The 21,599-nt window shown below is 52.6% G+C and overlaps 1 protein-coding gene across 3 annotated transcripts; it reads right to left on the bottom strand.

The window, feature by feature from the left end:
- Positions 1-730: 730 nt before the first annotated feature.
- IDH2 (isocitrate dehydrogenase (NADP(+)) 2) lies at positions 731-18,060 on the bottom strand. 3 transcript variants are annotated; one of them, XM_009210929.2, is made up of 11 exons: positions 17,782-18,060; positions 8,192-8,283; positions 7,124-7,289; positions 5,262-5,422; positions 5,033-5,176; positions 4,150-4,286; positions 3,821-3,972; positions 1,991-2,103; positions 1,725-1,822; positions 1,539-1,631; positions 731-1,099 (listed from the first exon to the last, which is right to left on the bottom strand). In XM_009210929.2, exons 1-11 carry the CDS (start codon positions 17,894-17,896, stop codon positions 1,012-1,014), a joined length of 1,359 nt encoding a protein of 452 aa, XP_009209193.1. In that variant the 5' UTR covers positions 17,897-18,060; the 3' UTR covers positions 731-1,011. The 3 variants fall into 3 exon arrangements, with proteins under 3 accessions (XP_009209193.1, XP_031524205.1, XP_009209195.1); XM_031668345.1 differs by lacking the exon at positions 17,782-18,060 and adding an exon at positions 16,094-17,044; XM_009210931.2 differs by lacking the exons at positions 7,124-7,289; positions 8,192-8,283 and having other exon boundaries at positions 17,782-18,004.
- Positions 18,061-21,599: the final 3,539 nt, after the last annotated feature.

Genomic DNA, 21,599 nt, shown 5'->3' with positions numbered 1-21,599 from the left:
TCACCATGCCCAGCTAATTTTTGTATTTTGAGTAGAGATGGGGTTTCACCATGTTGGCCAGGCTCGTCTCGAACTCCTGGCCTCAAGTGATCCACTCACCTCAGTCTCCCAAAGTACTGGGATTATAGGCGTGCACCACTATGCTTGGCTGAGAGCAATTTTTCACAAGCTTACTTTTCTAGTTTTGCCAATGCATGGTGAAGTGAACCCAAGCCTGGGAACCGCTGGCCTAGACAATGCGGGGCCCTCGTTCACCCACACCCAAGCCCTGCCAAACTCAGTCAGCCTTGGAAAGGAGAAGTGTGAGGCAGGTGTGGGTAGGACCTGTTTTTAGTACCTAGAGAAAGGCTAAGAAAGTGGTCTGGAGATGTTTAGAAGGTTAAAACCAACGAAGAAAACAATCAATGACAACCTATCAGGGACTGCTTGACTCTCAGAATGCAGAACTGGACACAGAAACTGGATCATGGTAGAAATTTCCAGGGAACCCACAGGCCTGTGCCCTGAGTGTCCGAGAGCTCCGCAGGGGGCCCCTGTGGAATGCGGGATCCCAGGGCTGCCTGGTCCCCTCCCCGCGGTGGCAGCCCCTTCCTGAGGTGCTCTGGTCTGCCCCAGGGGAACCTGCCAGCTCTAGCAGGGCCTCTGCCCCAGGGGAACCTGCCAGCTCTAGCAGGGCCTCTGCCTCAGGGTCCCACTACCTCCTCCCCTCAGGGACAAACACAGCAGACAGTTTTGTGAAGAGCTTTTTAGTAGCTAAATATGGCACCATGTGTTCCAAGGGCAATATAAATTACAGTATGCAAAACATACTGACTGGCTGAGGTAAAACACACTGCTCCTGCCTCACGTCACCAGGAGGGGAAACACACATATGCTTTTAAAAACATCTCGCTTACAAAAAATCCCCTAGAAAGGCCTCCAGAGAGGGGCTGTGAGGCTCACCCTCTGCCGTGCTCAGGAGGACCCGCCGGCTCGGCCCTGGCCCACTGCAGCCATGGGTGGCGCCTCCCTCTACTGCCTGCCCAGGGCTCTGTCCAGGTTGCTCTTGATGGTGTCGAGGAAGTCCGTGGTGTTCAGGAAGTGCTCGTTCAGCTTCACACTGCAGAGAGAGCACCACTCACATCAGGGGCGGCTCCAGGCCCTTCCAGGGAACAGCCTGAGCTTGGGCATCAGAACAGCCATCTCCTGCCACCCAGGCTATAGGCCAGAGGCCAGCTATAGGCCACTGCCATGAGGCCACAGCGATTTGGCAGGCACCAGTAGGGTCTGTCTTTCCAGGTAACTGCTCTCCTGAGAGAAGCTGGGAGAGGGGCATGGGCAGGGTCAGAAGGAGCTCTGAGCAGCCAGCTTCAGGGATGGGGAGGAACTCACTAGGCCTGGTCTGCAGAGGCTGGCCTGAGCAATCTCTTGGGGCTATGGATATGTCCTGCCCCAGGCCCCCTGGCAGCTAAGCTGACTCATGAGGGGAACTTTAGGAAGGGTTCCCTGGCTTCCTCCCACCTGGCCCCAGGGTCTGCCCACCACCCCAGGCCACGCACTTGCTGAGGCCATGAATGCAGCCCGCCAGGTCCTTGGTCATGGCTCCGCTCTCCACCGTCTCCACGCACACCTTCTCCAGCGTCTGGGCAAACCTACGGGGGATGGGGCAGAATGAGACCGCATCTGTGCAAGGGCAGGACCCAGAGCCTGTCCTGAGCAGCTCCGGCCTTTCCCTCCATGCTCACCTGATGAGGTCCTGGTTCCCATCCAGTTTCCCTCGGTGCTCCAGGCCACGTGTCCAGGCAAAGATGCTGGCGATGGGGTTGGTGCTGGTGGGCCGGCCCTGGGGATGGGGGTCGCAGGGGATCAAGAGCCGAGCCAGCTAGCGAGGAGGCTGCCCAGATACAGCTGCCCACCCCTGGGGACTGGCGGGTCAGGCTCATCCTTCCAGCCCTTAGCCCAGTGGGCTAGAGGTAGAGGGGCATTGTGAGGCCCCATGCCCTGCACTCACCTTCTGGTGCTCCCGATAGTGGCGGGTGACGGTCCCATGAGCAGCCTCAGCCTCAATCGTCTTCCCATCAGGGCAGACCAGGACAGATGTCATCAGGCCAAGAGAGCCAAAGCCTGGAGGGTAGAAAGCCTTTCTCTCAGGGCCTCGCCTCTCCTGGGGCCACCCAGCTGAGCCCTGCTGCCCTCTATAACCCAATATTGTAGCTGTCACAGTTTGTGGCTCTACTCAGCCTCCCCCAACTGCAACTGGGAGGACAGGGACTGTTCCAGGCCTCTCCACCCTGCTGTGGGTCTCCAAGGCCCAGCACAGGGCTGGAGGGCACTAGAGGGTGGCTATCAGCAGCACATTAACATCCATCTGTGTCACCAGCTCCAGGCACCCCACAGCCTGTGGCCCATAGGGCCCAAGACCCCACAGAGTCCTGTGGTCCCCCACAGTCTGCCATCCAGCCTGGCTCGTGACCTGGAGGCACATTCAAGCAAAACAATAAAGCTGTGGTCAGCTATTTCCCGACAATCACTTTTGCAGCTGCTCTCTTAGGCCACTTTCAAGCTTTTTGATTAATTTCCGAATGTTCCCAAATCCACATGTCAACTCCAGCAAACTTTCCTATTGTCAAGGGCTCCAGGGCTTCGAAGGCACCCCCATGACACCAAAATAAGGATTGAAGAAAGAAAACATGGACAACATCTACAGGAAAATGCTTTGTCTATGAATTCTAAGAATTTTGGCTGTGAGCAATCCCTTCTCCATTTTACCTGCATCTTCACACCATTCCTTAGACACTTAAGGTTAATTTTCACGCCTCTGCCTCATCTGCCACGGCGTTTCATCCTTCTATCCTACATGGGAATTGTTCTGGTGAGAGGATCCCCACTGAACTTTCCAAAGTAAAGCCAAAGGTTTACACAAAGTAACAAGACTCTGCTTTTCATCAGAACCGGTCCCGGGCTTCCCTTTTCCCCTTACCAGGAGCTGCCCTGGCAAACTTAGGTTTCTCTTTCACTCTCTATGTCCTGCCTATTTCCCATGCCTACCACCTTTCCTGCTCTTGTTCCCAACACAATTGGCCCATTTCTTGCTGTTCTTCTCTAACGGTCTCCCTTTTTTTTTTTTTTTTTTTTTTTTGAAGACGGAGTTTCACCCTTGTCGCCCAGGCTGGAGTGCAATGGCGCAATCTCGGCTCACTGCAACCTCTGCCTCTGGGGTTCAAGAGATTCTCCTGCCTCAGCCTCTCAAGTAGCTGGGATTACAGGTGCCTGCCACCATGCCTGCCTCCACGCCCGGCTGACTTTTTTGCATTTTTAGGAGAGACGGGGTTTCGCCATGTTGGCCACGCTGGTCTCAAACTCCTGACCTCATCACCTATACTTTTTACTGCAATCTGATTTGTCTTTTAGGACACCCTAGGGCTTGGGGGTTTGCAGGCTTCCCCGACATTCTCTTCCATCCATTGGGTTCACTATGCAAAAAGCATTCGCTGTAGTTTAAAGAACCTCCAGTCCTGCTTGATCCCATTTTCCTACTGGAATCAGAGTCATGAGGCTCCATCATGGACTGGAGCAACCTAGGGCTGACAACCTAGCCCTGGAATTCCTGTGCCCTCCTTTCTCTCTAAGAGCAGCCTCAGTAATACACCAGTCCAAACCTAATTTGTGATCCTCTCTCACTCAGATGCCAGGGAGCTCTTGCCACCCTGCTGTCCACAGAGGACCCTGCAATGACTCCTGCTGCTCCACTAGAGTTTTCTACCAAAAGGGTCTGAAAATCCCTCCAGCCAGAGAAGACCAATAGTCCACCCCCACAGGGAGCAGCATCCTCCCAGCATACCCTGGGCCAGGATGTCTGACTGCACATCTCCGTCATAGTTCTTGCAGGCCCACACAAAGCCGCCCGAAGACTTGAGGACCTGAGCCACCATGTCATCAATGAGCCGGTGCTCATACCAGATCTTATTCTTGTCGAAGTCGGTCTTATAGTGCCTGGGAGTAAAAAGGTCTGTTATGGGGAGAGGGCAGAAGGCTGACAGGCTGGGGATCCCTCCCTGAGCCTCGGAGCTGAGCCAAATGCATTCTAATAGTGACCTCCCCAGGGTATAGGATGGGAACAGCGTGGGGGGAAGGGAAGAAAGGCCACGGAGTACATGGATGAGGCTTTACTTGTCAAAGATCTCCTGGAAGATGTCCTTGAAACGCCCATCGTAGGCTTTCAGTATGGTGTTCTTGGTGCTCATGTACAGCGGCCATTTCTTCTGGATGGCATACTGGAAGCAGCTGTGCGCGAAACCCGAGATGGACTGCAGCGGGAGAGACAGGGCCCTGGCGTGGTGCCCTAGCCTGGAGATTGCCAGCAACCTCCCACCTCCCAGGAACGGTGCCCCGCGGCCCACACGACTGTTTAACACCAGCCTCCGTGCAGTGAACAGGATGTTTCTGCTGGCCCAGCCTCTCCCTCTCAACTTCCCAGGAGCAAGGGGCCCCTCAACTTTGCTTTGAAAAGCACCGCCTTTTCCCCAGTTCTTAGACTAGTGGCTGGGCAGGGCTAATTCCCAGGCCTAGCGCTGGGGTTGACAGTGTGTCCCTGGGCTTATCCAATCAGAAGCCCTTCTCCCCCGGGCCTCTATGATTGGCTCAGAGGTGGTCATGTGACTCAACCTGGCATTTGAGCTGGAACTGAGGGTAAAGAGGCATTCTCTTCTGATAGGGTAGCCAAGCAGGCAGGAGTACGCCTGGAGCTGTTTGTGGCCACTTCTTTTCTTTTCTTTTCTTTCTTCTTCTTCTTTTTTTTTTTTTTTTTTCCAAGAGATGGGGTCTCACTGTTGCCCAGGCTGGTCTCAAGCTTCTGGCCTCAAGCAATCCTCCTGCCTCGGCCTCCCAAAGTGCTGGGATTACAAGTGTGAGCCACCATGCCCAGCCCTGGTGGCCATTTCTGCCTCTTTGTGGCCTAAGAATGAGGCCATCACAGAAGAAAGGAAAACCACGAGACAGAGATGAAGAGATAAGCTGGGAGAGGAGGGGCCCAGGATGCCGGAGCCAGCCTTACCTCATCGGTGTTGTACATGCCCATGCCCACACCGCCTGCGGGGAAGTTGTACACTTCCCACTCCTTGACACCGCTGCCATCTTTCGGGGTGAAGACCATTTTGAACGTGCCAGCCCGGTCTGCCACAAAGTCTGTGGCCTTGTACTGCAGAGACAAGAGAATGGCTAGGCCAGGAGCTCCAGTCGGGGGGTACCCAGGTCAGTGGATCCCCTCTCCCACCCTGGCCTACCTGGTCGCCATGGGCGTGCCTGCCAATGGTGATGGGCTTGGTCCAGCCAGGGACGAGGCGTGGGATGTTTTTGCAGATGATGGGCTCCCGGAAGACAGTCCCCCCCAGGATGTTCCGGATAGTTCCATTGGGACTTTTCCACATCTTCTTCAGCTTGAACTCTGTGAGGACAGAGATAAAGTGGTCCCACTGCAGCCGCCACCTTTCAACCAGAATTTGAACCCCAAGCAACAACACAGCCAGACGGCGGTCCTAAAATTCTTCACGAGGGAGGCAGTGGAGTCTAGAGTGCAAATGTGTGGGCTCTGGAGTCTGCCAATTTTTTTTTTTTTGAGACGGAGTTTTGCTCTTATTGCCCACGCCGGAGCGCAATGGCGCGATCTCGGCTCACCACAACCTTCGCCTCCTGGGTTCAAGCAGTTCTCCTGCCTCAGCCTCCCGAGTAGCTGGGATTATAGGCATGTGCCACCACACCCAACTAATTTTGTATTTTTAGTGGAGACGGGGTTTCTCCATGTTGGTCAGGCTGGTCTCGACCTCCCAACCTCAGGTGATCTGCCTGCCTCAGCCTCCCAAAGTGCTGGGATTACAGGCGTGAGCCAAGTCTGCCAATTTTAATGGTGAGGCTTACAAAAGTGACTCAACTGAAGCTGTAAAAGAAAATTACTGGAAAAATACCTAGCCTAAGTGTTGTCGTAAGGACTAAATGAGCTCGTGTGTAAAGGGCCTAGAACGGTGCCCGGTCCATGCTAAGTGCTCTGTTGGCCATTATGATTCCCACGTCACACATGGAGGGAGTACAGTCCGGGAGAAGGGCTTGTCTGACGAAGCCTGACAACACACTGCCCACTCCGCATGCTCCGGTCCTGGCCCCAACGCCGCCCCAGTTCCTAAGGCTGTGACCCTCTCCTGCCTTGTCCATAAATGGGGATACATAACTCCCAGGGTTCAGGTGAAATGAAGAGCTCAGCACTCAAATGATCCCAGTGCTGTGGGTCAGGCATGACCTGCAGGACAGGGGCAGGCCTGGGGAGTTTGCAGATGTATCTTGAGTGCTTCCCGCCCGCTCCCTCCGACTGTGGAAAGTAGGAAGAGAGAGCTCAGAAAACTCCTCAACCATCCTTTCTCAAATTATCCAAACCTGGCCTCTCTGCTCACACACTGCTGTCACTTCATGGAACCCTCGAGAGCGGCCCCAGCAGCCAAGGACCAGAAGCCAGTCCAGGCCTGGGGGGGGGGCACTTCTCAGTGATCCTGCATGACCATGGGAACAGGGGCAGACCTGCAAGGCCAAGCCAGCAGCAGGAGGGCAATAGCGATGTTCCCCAGAGGCTGCTGAGGCTCTGAAGGACATAGGCCTTACACACAGCACTCCTCTGCACAATCTCTCTGCAAACCTGCCTGCAAGATTGTCCACGCCAGAATGGACTGCTGCCCAAAGAAGCCATCATTACTGTGACCACATCAGCATTACCTTCCTCCTCCTCAGCCCTGTCACCAATGACACCTACCACTGTCAGAGCCATAGAGTGCAGCAGAAACACCACTGTCCTGGGAGATGGAAGACGTGGATTCTGTCCTCAGCTCTGCTGTGCCCTAACCGTGGAACCTGAGGCCAGCCCCTTTCCCATGCCTGCCCCAGCCTCATCAACAGTGACCTCTGAGGCCCCACTGTCCACCAGGCACACACAGGGAGACTAGCCTCAGGTGCAGTTGGCCTCAGGAAAGCCCCAGCTCTGGAGCCTCCCAACCTCCCAGTCCTGAGATGAGTGACATGGCCAACTGCCCCACCCCAAGTCTGGAGAGGCAGGTGGGAGAAGCCTGTGACCCTCCCTGGCCCGCCCACCTCCACACCCTCGCACCTTCCACACGGGCCTCATCAGGGGTGATGGTGGCACACTTGACAGCCACACTGTACTTCTGGGTGGCCAATGCAGAGTCAATGGTGACCTGGTCATCGGTCTGGTCACGGTTTGGGAGCCCGAGGTCAAAATACTTTAGCTGGATGTCCACGTGGGGCAGGATGAGCTGGGGATAGAGGGCCAGAGCAAGGCGTCACCCCAGCGATTCAGGGACACGACAACAAAGGGCAGCATAGGAAGTCTGCAGGCCACAGCAGGAGACAGTCAGAACAGGGATGAGTGGAGGGGCGCAGCAGAAAGCTGGAGCCAGCCATTTCTCAGTGGGGCCTGGCCAGCGCTGGCAGAGGCTGGGGCTCTGGAGAGAGGTTGGCAGGCCAGGCCGCAGCCTTTTGGAGGGTTCTTCCCCCATTGTGCCTATCTGCCCGCCCGCCTCACACAGCCCACCGACTCAGCCAAACCCCAACCCCAAGTACATCTAGATTTCTCCATACAACTGGTCTCCTCCTCTCCTCAAGTGCTTTGAGATCTGACAATCGGAAGTGGCAGTTCTCAACCTGTGTCCCATGAACGCACACACAGTGTGGCGCGCCTTCACAAGGACTGCACGCTCTCCTGGACATACACAGACCACGGCAACTTTGGAGACGCCAAGTAGCCACACTGGGACCCCTTTGCCAGGGCGGCTCACCACAGCTGCAGGCCGGGGCACTGCCCTGCACACCAGCCCTGTTCCCCTTTCACTCCTTTTCAAGAAGTGAGGTAAAGTGCAGGGGATCAAGACGGAAATGATACAGGATTAACCTTGAAGCTGCTCAAAGTTGACACAACGTGTGGGATTTGGCACCAGCACAACACAGACTGCTGGGGACAGGCCCCCGCCTGACGACTTCCGAACGATTAGCGGACCAGATGTGAAAGAAGGGTAGACAGACGGGGAGAAACTGCTGCTGCTGCCCAACCAGGACAACGGGGGAGTCCTAGGGACCTGCAGTCCAGAAGGCCCTGTGGGACAGAACACCCCCTGGCCAGCCCACCTGGAGAGCCACCCACTTCGGGACGGGGCACTACCTTCTCCTTGATGAACTGCCAGATAATACGGGTCATCTCATCACCATCCATCTCCACCACAGGCTTTGCCACCTTGATCCTTTTGTCAGCATCTAGAAGCGGGGACACATAGTGCATCATGCCCCTGGGGAGGCTGAAGTGGGGCGCCCTCTCCTCCCAGCCAGGCCCGCCCTTCACCAGGAGACGGTGGCAGAAAGCCAGGGCTCCAATTGCCCAGCGTCCACTCCCCCATCTGCAAATCAGCTCCCTGACTGCTTAGAGCAGGGGCCCCCAACTCCCAGGCCATGGACTAGTACCGTGGGCTCTGGAGAGAGGTCAGCAGACCAGGCCACAGCCTGTAATGCAGGTACATGGACTGTTAGGAACTGGGCCACACAGCAGGAGAGCAGCAGGCGAGTGAGCACTACCACCTGAGCTCATGCCTGGGAACTGCGCACGCAAGGGATCTAGGTTGCGTGCTCCTTATGAGAATCTAATGCGTGATGATGTCACTGTCTCTCAGCACCTCCAGATGGGACTGTCTAGTTGCAGGAAAACAAGCTCAGGGCTCCCCCCGATTGTACATTATGGTGAGCTGTATAATTTTTTCATTATATATTACAATGTAATAATAATAGAAATAAAGTGCACAATAAATGTAATGCACCTGAATCATCCCAAAACCATCCCCGCTGCCCACCACTCTGCCACCCATGGAAAACCTGTCTTCCATGAAACTGGCCCCTGGTGCCAAAAAGTTTGGTAACTGCTGGTTTAGAGCACCTGGATCCATCCTCACTTACTTCCTTTCCTTTCTTTCCTTCCTTCCTTTTCTTTCCTTCCTTCCTTCCTGTCCTTCAGTCCTCCCTTTCTCTCTCTCTCTCTCTTTCTTGGCAGGGTCCTGTTCTGTTGATCAGGCTGGAATGCACTGATGCCATCATAGCTTACTGTAGCAGTGACCTCCTGGCCTCAAGTGATGCTCCCACCACAGCCTCCCACGTAGCTGGGACTACAGGCGCATGCCACCACACCCAGCTATTTTTTGCACCTCAGCCTCCCTAGTAGCTGGGGCTACACACCCATGCCTAGATATTTCTTTTGTCCAAGACTTAGTTCTTTACAGTTTTCCCTGCAATTCTATGAGCTACCCTGTGTAGCTCATAATAAAATCCTCTCCAAGTTAACCAGTCACTTTGTCTGTTGCTTGTAACCCAAGAGCCCTTAACTAACTTGTAGTGATAAAGGAAATAGTATATAGACAGGTATTGAGTGCCTACTATGTGCCTTACAGGGTACCAATGCTATATAATGTGATTCCATTTAATCCCAAAAATAACCCCAAGGAGGTATCACTACCTCTATTTTATTTATTTATTTATTTTTATTTTTATTTTTTGTGACAGAGTCTTTGCTCTGTCGCCCAGGCTGGAATGCAATGGCGCGATCTCGGCTCACTGCAACCTCCGCCCGCCTCCCACGTTTAAGCGATTCTCCTGTCTCAGCTTCCCGAGTAGCTGGGATTACAGGCACATGCCAACAAGTCTGGCTAATTTTTGTATTTTTAGTAGAGACAGGGTTTTGCCATGTTGGCCAGGCTGGTCTGGAACTCCTAACCTCAGGTGATCCTCCTGCCTTGGCCTCCCAAAGTGCTGGGATTACAGGCATGAGCCACCACACCTGGCCGTTATCTCCATTTTAAATGTGGGAAACTGAGGCTCAGAGAGGTTAACAGCTTACTGCCCAAGGTTACAGAGCTTGAAAACAGCAGAGCCACGAGGACTCTGATCTTATTCAACAGGAAGGACAGGCTTACAGCACCTGCGAATGGAACTCTGAACCCTTGATCCCAGTCGATGCAGGTCGGTCAGTCCTACCAGAGAAGCATCAAAGGACTCAATGAGGGGCTGATCAGAGGTCCAAGGAGACAATGGAGGGTAGGGAGCAGGAGATGCTACTGAAGGAGAGTCTGACTTGCAGGAAAACCCAACAGTATGGTAAGTGCATTTCAAAGAAAGCTCAGGAACTAGCCACCTAACAATGAATCAGTACAGCTGCTTTGGACAAGGTTTGTTGAACCTCAGCCTCCAGCAGACAGCGGCACTGGAGCACCAGCCTGCTCCTCTGCCCACAGCCTGGGAAGAAGCAGCAACTGCAGAGCAGGGAACAAGATCTACTAAAACTTCAGTCACAGGGAAATCTCACCAGCTCGGAACAGGATGGCTGAGAGCTGTGCCCTCCCCCCAAAGCAGCACTCCTCAGCCTCACTTACAACCTGCTTACTCTTGTGTTACACACAGTCCTTAGAAACGTAGTGATGTGTCTTCCAGCTCCACTCTAGATTAGACAGAGCAAATCAGATGAAGGGAAGAGAATGCTCATCTGAAACACTGGGTTGGGGCTGGGTGCAATGGCTCACGCCTGTAATCCTAGCACTTTGGGAGGCTGAGGCAGGTGGATCACTGAAGGTAAGGAGTTCAAGACCAGCCTGGCCAACATGGTGAAACTCCATCTGTACTAAAAATACAAAAATTAGTCGGGCGTGGTGGCATGTGCCTGTAATCCCAGCTACCGGGGAGGCTGAGGCAGGAGAATCACTTGAACCCGGGAGGCGGAGGTTGCAGTGAGCCGAGATCACGCCACTACACTCCAGCCTGGGCAACAGAGTGAGATTCCATCAAAAAGAAAAGAAAAAAGAAGAGGAGAGGGGAGGGGAGAGGAGAGGAGAGAAGAAGGGAAAGGAAAGGAAAGGAAAGAAGTCGGAAGAACTGACAACTGCTAAGTTGACAAGGGACAGAATACCTGGAAAAGCAGGCCTAGAAACCACCATGGCACATTTAAAACAAAAGTGACTAAAGCCTAACAGACCTCAAACAACTCACTTTTCAAAGACATGCAAAGAGGTGTTTTTTTTTTTTTTTTTTAAATCTAAAAATAATCTTAGAGATCATTTAGGGGGAATAATGAGACTCAGAGAGTGTGGTCTGCATCACAGGCAAGATAGAACCCAGGTCCCTGACCCAAATGCAGTCTCTGGAAGACCTGTGGGTCAGATGTAGGGAAGCAGAACACAAACACAGCCTTGAACTGTTTCATTCCCTAGAGAACAAAAGCTGGCTGGCTGCTGCTGGCTCTGCCACCTTTCCCAAGATGCGATGGGGATTTTGAACCCAATCTACAAGATTCTTTCACTTTTCTCTAAAGCTTGAGTGGAAAGAGCTGCAGAACCTGCGGAAAGTCTGCTGAGCTGTTGTAGAGCTAGTTTAGTTCTGGGGAGCATCTCCTATGAGTTCATTTGAGGACAGCTAATCAAATTTGTTTTAAAACAAAAAAAAAGAACTATCATAATCTGGAGCCCTAAGAAGAGACTCACTTGGGACCAGTTTTACAGGTTTCAGCCTCAGCCTGGGCTCCACCGTTGGCCTTCAGGCAGGCATGGCTAGGAGAGTTCAAGGTCAAGATCAAAGACCTGGTGTGTCAACCCTCAGGGACCATGGGACCTGCTTATTTACTCACCGGCAAGTGCTAACTAAGCACTTATCCAGTACCCCACTGGGATACTGAAATGCCTAAAACACATGAGCCGAGGCCGGCAGAGACTTGTTCTGCTTGTTCCAGGTAGTAGTTTTTTAAAAAAAATCTTACCTGGTGGCCAAGTTTTAAAAATCAGTAAATCTCAACAATAAAACAAATAACTCCTTGTTAACATGGACGAAAGACTGGCTGGGCACCGTGGCTCACTCCTGTAATCCCAACACTTTGGGAGGCCGAGGTGGGCAGATCACTTGAGGTCAGGAGTTCAAGACCAGCCTGGCCACAATGGTGAAACTCTGTCTCTACTAAAAATAGAAAAAAAATTAGCCTGGTGTGGTGACACACACCTGTAGTCCCAGCTATTTGGGAGGCTGAGGCAGGAGAACTGCTTGAACCCAGGAGGTGGAGGTTGCAGTGAAGAGAGATCACGCCACTGCACTCCAGCCTGGGTAACAGGAAATAAATAAATATAATGGACAAAAGACTTAAGTGGACATTTCAAGTCCAAAGATGATACACAAATGGCCAACAAGCACATGAAAAGATGCTCAACATCACTAATCATTAGGGAAATGCAAATCAAAACCATAATGAGATACCACCCCACTATCCCCTCACAACCACTAAAATAGCTACTATTGGGGGGAAAAAAACAAACAAACAAAAAAAACAAAAAAAACAGAAAATAAAGTGCTGGCAAGGATGTGGAGAAACTGGAAATATTGTGCCCAGTTGGTGGGAATGTGAAATGGTGCAGCTGCTGTGGAAAACAGTATGGGTGTTCCTCAGCTAAAAGAAAAAGAATTACTATTATGATCCAGCAATTCTGCTTCTGGATATACATTCAAAAAAAATTGAAAGCGGGGTCTGAAAGAGATACATGTATGCCCACATTCATAGCAGCAATGTTCACAATGGCAAAAGGGAGAAGCAACCCACGTGTCCATCACAGATGAATGGATAAAGACAATGTGATACAGTCCCCCCTTATCCAAGGTTTTATTTCCATGACGTCAGTTACCTGTGGTGTCAGTTACCCACAGTCAACCATAGTCCAAAAATAGGTGAGTACAGTACAATAAGATACTTTAAGAGAGACTACATTCATGTAACTTTCATTATACTATATTGTTATAATTGTTCTATTTTATTACTAGTATTATTGCTAATCTCTTACTGTCCCTAATTCATAAATTAAACTTTATCATAGATCTGTATGCATAGGAAAAAACACAGTATCCACAGGCTCTGCAGTTTCAGGTATCCACTGGGGGTCTTGAAATGCATCCTCCAAGGATAAGGGGGACTACTGTATCTACAATGGAATATGATTCAGCCTTGAAAAGGTGGGAAATTCTGACACCTGCTACAAAGTGGATGAACCTGGGGGGCATTATGCTACGTAAAACAAACCAGTCACAAAAGACAAATACCATATGATTCTACTTACATGAGGTACCTAGAATAGTCAAATTCATAGAAACAGAAAGTAAAATGGTGGTTGCCAGGGACTGGGGACCGGAAATGGGGAGGTGTTGTTTAATGGGTAGAGAGTTTCAGTTTTGCAAGGTGACAAAGTTCTGGTGATGGATGGTGGTAATGGTTGCACAACAGTGTGAATGTACTCAACAATACTGTACACTGAAAAATGATTAACATGGTAAGTTTTATACTTTTTTTCCAAAATAATAAAAATGTAAACCAGTCAAAATAAAATCAGGAGATTTTATATAAAAATCTAGATATGCAGCAGGCACTCACTCATGGCAAGGATGGGCTGGGCTTAGGAGGGCCTCTCCCTTCATTCCATGACAGCTAAGTGCCCTCCAGTGTGGCCCAGGGCACTGGAGTTTGAGACCCCTGTCTGCTGTTCAGCCTGTATGGTGGAGATACAGTCATGGTCTGCCCTTCTCTGGGAGACAAGTGGTGACAAGCTACCTGAAATGCATGGAGCAGCAGCTAGGCCTCCCTGAAAACCTCTGAAGTGACAGCCACCATGAATCTTCAGCTGATGCATTGCACAAACACTGGTCTCTTGGCGAGAGGGCAGGATGGAATTACACCACTCACCAGAGGCCCATTAGGCCGAGTCTGGGGCTCCTAGCACCCAATACCAAGTAAGGATTTCAAAACCCATCCCTGGCTTCCTGCTGCTCCCAGCAGGAGGCTAGAGGTCCAGTCACAGGCAGCCAGCCCCAGGCATAACTGCTCCCTCCACATTCCGACCCATGCTCTCAATAGAGAGGCTGTTCAGTCAGCACGTCCCAGCAAAGGATCAGAGAGTGGGGAAAGGTTCCAATTCCTGGGGGGTCAAGAAGGCTGGACAGCAATTTCGTATAATTTATTTTATGTATGTATGTATGTATGTATTTATTGAGATGGAGTCTCACTCATCGCCCACGCTGGAGGGCAGTGGCATGATCTTGACTCACTGCAACCTCCACCTCCCAGGTTCAAGCAATTCTCCTGCCTCAGCCTCCAGAGTAGCTGGGATTACAGGCACCCGCCACCACACCCAGCTAATTTTTGTATTTTTAGTAGAGACGAGGTTTCACCATGGTGGCCAAGAAGGTCTCGAGCTGCTGGCCCCAAGTGATCCGCCCGCCTCAGCCTCCCAAAGTCCTGGGAGCCACCCCGCTGGGCCAGAACAGCCATTTTGGAACAAACTCTAGTAGTTTCCTTGGTGTCATCCTTCATTCCTTCCCTTCTCTCATATCCATATCCAAACCACCAAAACCAGAAGCCACCCTCAGACAAGCCCATCCTTGCCATGAGTGAGTGCCTGCTGGGTATCTAGATTGTTATGTAAAATCTCCTGAACTGGAACCTTTCCCCACTACTGGCACTTCCTTTAAAATATACCCAGAATCCAACCACTTCTTCACCATCCCCAGTGCCACCATCCAGATCCAAGCCATCATCCTCTCTTGCCAGGTCCTGAAGCTAGAATGCTCCTGATAAGACGGAAATCAGATCACGGCACTTCTCTCAAAACCCTGCAAAGTAAAAGCCAACGTTCTCAAAAACGGTCTGTGAGCCCTCTACAGACCCCACTGCCAAACCTCATCCCGTCACTCAACCTGGTGCCTGCTGAGCCAGCCTTCACACCATCCTCTGCTCCTCCATCATGCCCTTGACACCTGCAAGTCCCTCTTCCCCTGCTTCCAGAAAATGGCCTGCTTCCTCCCCTCCTCAGTGATTCCTTCAGTGAGGACTTTTCTGGCTGCCCTATCCAAACTTTTGTGCACACCTTTCTTGTCTTTTTCTCCTTAGCTCTTCTCTTTTTTGCGGGGAGCAGAGGCAGGGTCTTGCTTTGTCACCCAGGCTAGAGTGCAGTGGCACAATCATACCTCACTGCAGCCTTGACCTCCTGGGTTCAAGTGATCCTTCTGAGTAGCTAAGACTACAGACACGCACCATTGTGCCTGGCTAATTTTATTTTTTATTTTTGTAGAGACGGGGTCTCACTATATTGCCCAGGCTGGTCTGGAGTTCCCAGCCTCAAGCAATCCTCCCACCTCAGCCTCCCAAAGTGCTAGGATTACAGGTGTGAGCCACAGTGCCTGGCCTTCCTTAGCTCTTGTACCCATATATCACGCTAGTCAACGTCTATCTTGTTTACTGTCTGCCCCCTCCCACATCAGAATTCGAGCTCCTAAGGGTTTTGAAAGAGTCTCTGCTGGTTTCATTTCCAGCTCTATCCCCAGCACCCGGCATGGTGTCTGGCACAAAGTAGGAGTACACTACTTTTGTCAAAGACATAAATAAAGGTCAAGTTGAAGTCAACGCCATCTGTGGTCAGGGCTGCCCTGCCCTCATCTTCTGTTTCACTGAATGTGCTTCCTCCCCTCTCACTCATCTGGTATGCATTGCCACACAGGGGCCAGTGAGTTCTTACCAGCAGCCTGCACCAGATGTACACAGGTGGCATCTCTCACCAGCACTGGGCCCCATGCCCTGCAGAAGCTTACAACCTACAGTGTACTAATATTTGTAATCTGCTGGTATTTTTAACATGGGTTTACAGAGTATAAACCCCAGAGAAGGCCATAGACTCCAGCTTCCAGTAATCCAAGAGCAGTTTCCAGCACCTCATACCCTGAATGGAACCAGCCCAAGAGCCCTCAACTTCACACAGAAGATCTGGGAGCAGGCCTCAGCCATTCCAAAGAGGCTTTTCCTCAGTACCTACTAGGCCTAAACACAACCACCCAAATCAGCTCTGGCAGGGCAGCTAGGGCCTTATCTGACATGGCAGAAAGATCTGCACACTTAAGGGGCAAGAATTAAGAAATTTCTGGGTTAGGAGTGGAGTAAAGGAAGGTTAGATAAGTAATTCTCCCACCGGGCGGTTCACAGAACTGGCCCCCACTGCCCCAAGCTCTAACTTACCAGAAACATCACCAGCAGTCGCTAAGCCTGTGGCGTTGCAAAATAGGAAAAGATGCGTGCAGGAATTACCAGGCAGCAAAGACACGGGGCTCTTTTAGCCCAAAAATATTCTTTCCTTGTCATCAAGGGGAATGCCAAGTATTCTGTCTCCAGCTGCGTTGCCAGGTAACAAGTTGGCATGGTCGCAACTGTATATAGTCTGATGTCCAACTCAAAAACCAAGCAATTTCCCCATTCATAACCAACCCACATGGGGACTTCTAGAAGGACCCGCAACTGACTACTTTTTCTGCATCCAAATTCAGGACCCTTAAAAGGGGCTTTGTGTTCCAGTTTTGTGTTTTTTGTGTTGTTTTGTTTCTTTTTTTACCATCAAGGCAGAAAAGAAGGGAGAATTAAAGATTGTAGCTCACTTCCACCGTATTTTTGCTGAAGGTGGTGTGCTCTATGGGAATCTTAGGGGCCTGGGGCACTTGGAACCTGGGAGTTGCTGGGCTGATCCCTGAGACAGATTCCCAGAGGTACAAAAGCAGACATGCCCCTTTCTCCTTGGGAGGGGAGGCAGGACTGGGGCCCAAGCCTCCCTACCCCCCAGCTCTAGTCAGCTGCTCCCACAATCCGGTTAACCATTACCTCCTCTGGCCAGGCCAGGGCCGGCGGGCCCCACCCCCTCTTCCTCACTCTCCTGGCTCACTGCAAGGGGCTCCTGGCCAGATTAGGATAGGGGTTTCCATGACAACAGGCATCAGACAGGGCCAAGGGACCTACATTGTTCCCTGCCTTTTGTAGCTGTGTTGGGTAGCCAGGGTGAGGGGACAGGCCGATGCCCACACGCCAGGCAAGGCAGCCTGCGTTGGTAACGGAGGCTCGGGTTAAGTCTTGCTTATTACGACCCGACTACTGTCTTCTCTCCTAAGCAGGGAGCTAAGGGTACCCAGAAGCCGTGGGAACAATTCCGCAAAGTGACATTTTGCGCGGGCTGCCAGATCTCTGCGGCGAGTGAGCCAGGCAGGGAGGGCATGTGCCTGCCAAGGCAGGTCAAGTCAAGGAGAGGCCCCAGGATGGAGCCTCAAGTGCAGCGATGAAGGCGAAGGGGTGGGGGTGGGGGCGGCCAAACAAAAGGGGAAAATTAAAAAGGACGCTCCTCCAGCTGTGTGTAAAAGGCTCCAAAAATAGCTGACGTGGGCCTGGTATCAGCGTGCGCCTGGCTGAAAAGGAAGGGGAAGTGCATGCCTCCCGCCTCCCAGCCTTTGTCTGAGCAGGGGCCGCGCCACGACCCTCCCTCTTGCCAGGGGAGCGCGCGGGGTGTTCCAGCACCCAGCGGGTGCTAGTCTCGTTCCAGGGGCGCAGGGCGGGCAGGCCACCCTTCGGGTCCCGGACACTCTCAGGACCTCCTCCCGAAATACCTAGGGGCGCGCGGCAGCCCCGAGCCCCCGCCCGGCAGAACTGGCCGTCGCCCGGGCCACCAGTTGCCACCGTCCCTCAAGTCCCCACCCCACCGCCTGGCCCGGCCGGGAAGCTCCGGGCGGGGGAGCACGGAGCGAAGCTGCCCCCCGGCCCTTTGTGCGCCCGGCCCCGCCGTCCCCTGGCTGCGGGCTGGCTGGACGCGCTCCCCGGCCCCAGCCTGGGAAGCTGCCACGTCGCAGCTGGGGGCGCGCGCCCGCCTGGACCCTCCGCGCGGCACTCACAGTGGCGCCGCGTCTGCTCTTGCGAGGTGGGGGCTGTCAGGGCCGCCGGCGCCCAGGCCGGCCGCGAGCCTGAGGCTCTGCAGAGCGAGCGCACGACCCGCAGGTAGCCGGCCATCCCAAGCAGGAGAGTGAAAGAGCAGGGCGGGAGAGGTCAGAGCGCGCGCCGCTCCTCCCAGCTGCCTTGCCGCGGGCTAACGCTGGGCCTGGCGGGCGCGGGCCGAGCGGACACAACCGGGGCGGGGCTGCCGGGCCCGCCGCCCCATTGGGCCTTGCCGGGGAGGAGGCGGGGCCAGGGCCTCCGACGCCTCCAGTGTCCCGCGAAGCCGGGACCCAGAGGCCGGGCCCGGCCGGTGCTTCTGTGGGCGCTGCTGAAAGCCCAGCTCTGCAGGAACTACAGGCGTGAGACCTACCGGGACCCGCTAGCGGAATCGGGGCTGGGTGATTAGCAGAGCCGCTTGCGAGGCTGACCCTCTCCAGGATGCCCCATGTAAACCTGGATGTCAGTTACTGGCGCTTTAGCTTAAACCTAAAGGTCAATCTGAGCGAACCCTTGCTTCCCTCGCCTGCAGGGCGGAACCCCAAGGCGCATTAGCCCAGCGCGGCTGCTGCATTCTTGAGCCAAGACCACCGGCGCCTGCGCCTCCTCGAGTCCGCTGTCGCGTCCAGCTGGTGTAGAGAGTTGAAATCCCACTTTGGGCCGGGCGCGGTGGCTCACAGCTGTAATCCTAGAACTTTTGGGAGGTCGAGGCAGGCGGATCACTTGAGGTCGGGAGTTCGAGACCAGCCTGGCTAACATAATGAAAACCCCGTCTCTACTAAAAATACAAAAATTAGCCGGGCATGGTGGTGCGCCTGCAATCCCAGCTACTCTGGAGGCTGAGGCAGGAGAATCACTTGAACCTGGGAGGCAGAGGTTGCAGTTAGCTGAGATCATGCCACTGCACTCCAGCCTGGACAACAGAGCGAGACTCAGTCTCAAAAAAACAAAACAAAAACAAACCAAAAAAACCGAAGAAAGAAATATGATTGGACCAGAAGGCCAATAACCTGAGTGGGGAAACCCAGCAAGGCCTGTCCATGTAGATTCTTCTTGGCCTCTCTCTGCAGCAGTCCTTCCTTCTGAGGATGGGGCAGGACTCTCTCTGGGATGGAGGGGTCTTAGGACCTGCAAGCAAACAAGGTAGGTCAGATAATTTATTTATGGCCAGTTTTTACCCAGAAACGTGTGGGAGAAGGTTAGAGTAATATTTTTGGGTTCGATGTCTGGCTTTGGGGGAGAAGGGCTCTGGTTTCTATGACCTGCATTGAGGAAGAAGGATCTAGTTTCTATGGCTGGCCTCCGAGGAGAGTGAGGGGCCGAAGACAGGAGGGAGGGAGAGGGTCAGAGAGAGCTGCTCCTGAGGCCTGCGTTTTGGGGTATTGTTTTCTGAGACCCTGGAGTAATCAAGCAGCCACAGTAGAAAACAGTTCCATTTTTTCCTGTTTGCATAGAAAAGATTTTTTTTTTAATTAAAAACAGAGATGGGAGGGTCTCACTATGTTGCCCAGGCTGGTCTCCAGCTGTTAAGCTCAAATGATCCTCCCACCTAGGCCTCCCAAAGCACTGGGATTACCGGTGTGAGCCATTGCATCTGGCCACAAAAGACGGTTATAATTAGTTCTGCCACAAAGTTTCTCTCTTCATCTGTTTTCTTAAACTAAGACACTAGCTGAGGGCTGGGTTTTCTTTGGAAAAACCTGACCTCTTTCCCTTCTCTGCTTTCCCAGTCACACTAATTCACTCCAAATAGGAACAACCTATGTGCTGTGTTCTCAGCCCTCCCCTCCACTGCCTCACAGTCAACAGTGCCAGGTGGAGCTGGGCCAGGAAGGTGACCTTCGACTAGTGACTTCAAAGCTCCCCTCACCGAGTCCTAGCCGGCAGAGCTACTGCTCTGGCCCTAGGATCCAGAAGGCTGAGCCCAAGGGAGGGCTGCTTTTGGGCCCCCCAGAGTCTGAGACCTCTGTCAAAGGCCTGGTCTTGGGCCAGCTTGTGCCAGAAAAGACCCCTTATCCCTTTGACTCTGTTCAGAATTCTGTTGCTCCAAACACAAGTAGAGATCATGGAAACCTCTGGCATTTGACCTTCCTGCCAACCTGGTATTATCAGGTGCCTGGATCTCAATGTCCACACCTGTAAACTGGAAGGCTGGACCCCTGAAGATCCTTCTGGTTCAAACAATGAGACTTATGTATGTCAACCACCCACACCACCACCTCTGAAATGGTGGTAATGAAATTGCTGCCCCCCTCCCCCTACCAAGGACTCCACCCTTCCTCTGCATGATGGACTGGTATCTCAGAGGCCTGGCCAGAGGCAGCACTGTAGGTGTGTTCCAGAGTCTGGCCTTTGCCTGCTGAAGGATCAGAGAGGGAAGACTTGTGTTCCTTGTAAGCACAGCAGCAGCTGGAGGCAATTGAAGCAAAATCTTTAAACTGCCTCTAACTGCCTGCCTCCTAAGCCCCCAGCTCCATGCCAGCCTTTCCCATACAATCCCTGTTTGATGAGGCAGCTGATGCCAGCTCCATTGGCTCGTAGAGGTTTCCACACTTGCTCAATGGCGCACTGCTGGGAAGTAGTAAAACTCCAGTTCAAATCAATTCCAATCCTGTTGTTGTTGTTGTTTTTTCTGAGACAGGGTCTTACTCTGTTGCCTGGGCAGGAGTGCAATGGCATGATCACGACTCCCTGCAGCCTCAACCTCCCAGGTTCAAGTGATCCTCCTACCTTAGCCTCCTGAGTAGTTTGGACTACAAGAACATGCCACCATTCCTGGCTAATTTTTTTTCTATTACTTTTTTAAGGAGAAAGAGGGAGAAACCACAGCCCCTATTTATTGTGCTGGTCTGGAATTCCTGGTGATGGTAACTATTGGCCCTGAAAGCTGCTGCAGAGAAAGATGGTGTTTAAAGGAAAGGGGCTCAGATCCTCCCGTTTGGGGTCAGTGGAATTGAAAATTTCCACCCCTCCACATTTTCAATCAAACCCTAATTTGCCGTTGAATTTAGGTCACGTGCAAGTTCCCTGTGGAGGCACAAAAATTTGTATTACTCCGTCCCTACCCTCTGGGAGCCAGACACACATGTATACAATCACCATAAACGCAGGCACAAGAGGAAAGTGTCTGCTGGGTGTGGTGGTTCACACCTGTAATCCCAGCACTTTGGGAGGCCAAGGCAGGAGGATCCCTTGAGCTCAGGAGTTTGAGACCAGCTTGGGCAGCAGAGTGAGACCTTAATCTCTATTAAAAAAAAAAAAAAAAAAAGAGAGAGAGAGAGAAAGAAGGTGTCCCAAGAGGAGTGTAGATGACACTTGAAGCATCTGGCAAGGAGAAAAGCACCTCGGGTGCAGGAGACCCTGGAGAGCCTGGGGAAGGAGCATCCATCTAGCTGCCTCTTCAAAGAGCTCTAAGGTCTCGGGGGAGGCTGGACAGGACAGCTAGGAGTGGTCAGGGACTCACATTTCTTTTTCTTTTTTCTTTGGAGACAGAGTCTTGCTCTGTTGCCCAGGCTGGCGTGCAGTGGCGGGATCTCGGCTCATTGCAAACTCTGCCTCCCAGGTTCAAGCAATTCTCCTGTCTCAGCCTCTCAAGTAGCTAGGATTACAGGTATGCGCCACCACGCCCAGCTAATTTTTGTATTTTGAGTAGAGACAGGGGTTTCACCATGTTGGCCAGGCTGGTCTTGAACTCCTGACTTCAGGTGATCAGCCCGCTTCAACCTCCCAAAGTGCTGGGATTACAGGCATGAGCCACCGTGCCCAGCCTCCTTTTTTTTTT

The sequence above is a fragment of the Papio anubis genome, chromosome 7 (assembly GCF_008728515.1).
Source record: "Papio anubis isolate 15944 chromosome 7, Panubis1.0, whole genome shotgun sequence".
Lineage (NCBI taxonomy): Eukaryota > Metazoa > Chordata > Mammalia > Primates > Cercopithecidae > Papio > Papio anubis.
The sequence above is the reverse complement of the archived record's forward strand: the minus strand, read 5'-3'. Positions and strand labels throughout refer to the sequence as shown.

Excerpts from the sequence above, each read along its gene's own strand:
- IDH2 (XM_009210929.2), bottom strand. The coding sequence starts at position 17,896 with ATGGCCGGCTACCTGCGGGTCGTGCGCTCGCTCTGCAGAGCCTCAGGC. Across the intron at positions 8,284-17,781 it reads AGAGCAGACGCGGCGCCACT|ATGCTGACAAAAGGATCAAG; the intron begins GTGAGTGCCGCG and ends CCCCGCTTCTAG. Across the intron at positions 5,423-7,123 it reads TGATGAGGCCCGTGTGGAAG|AGTTCAAGCTGAAGAAGATG; the intron begins GTGCGAGGGTGT and ends CTGTCCTCACAG.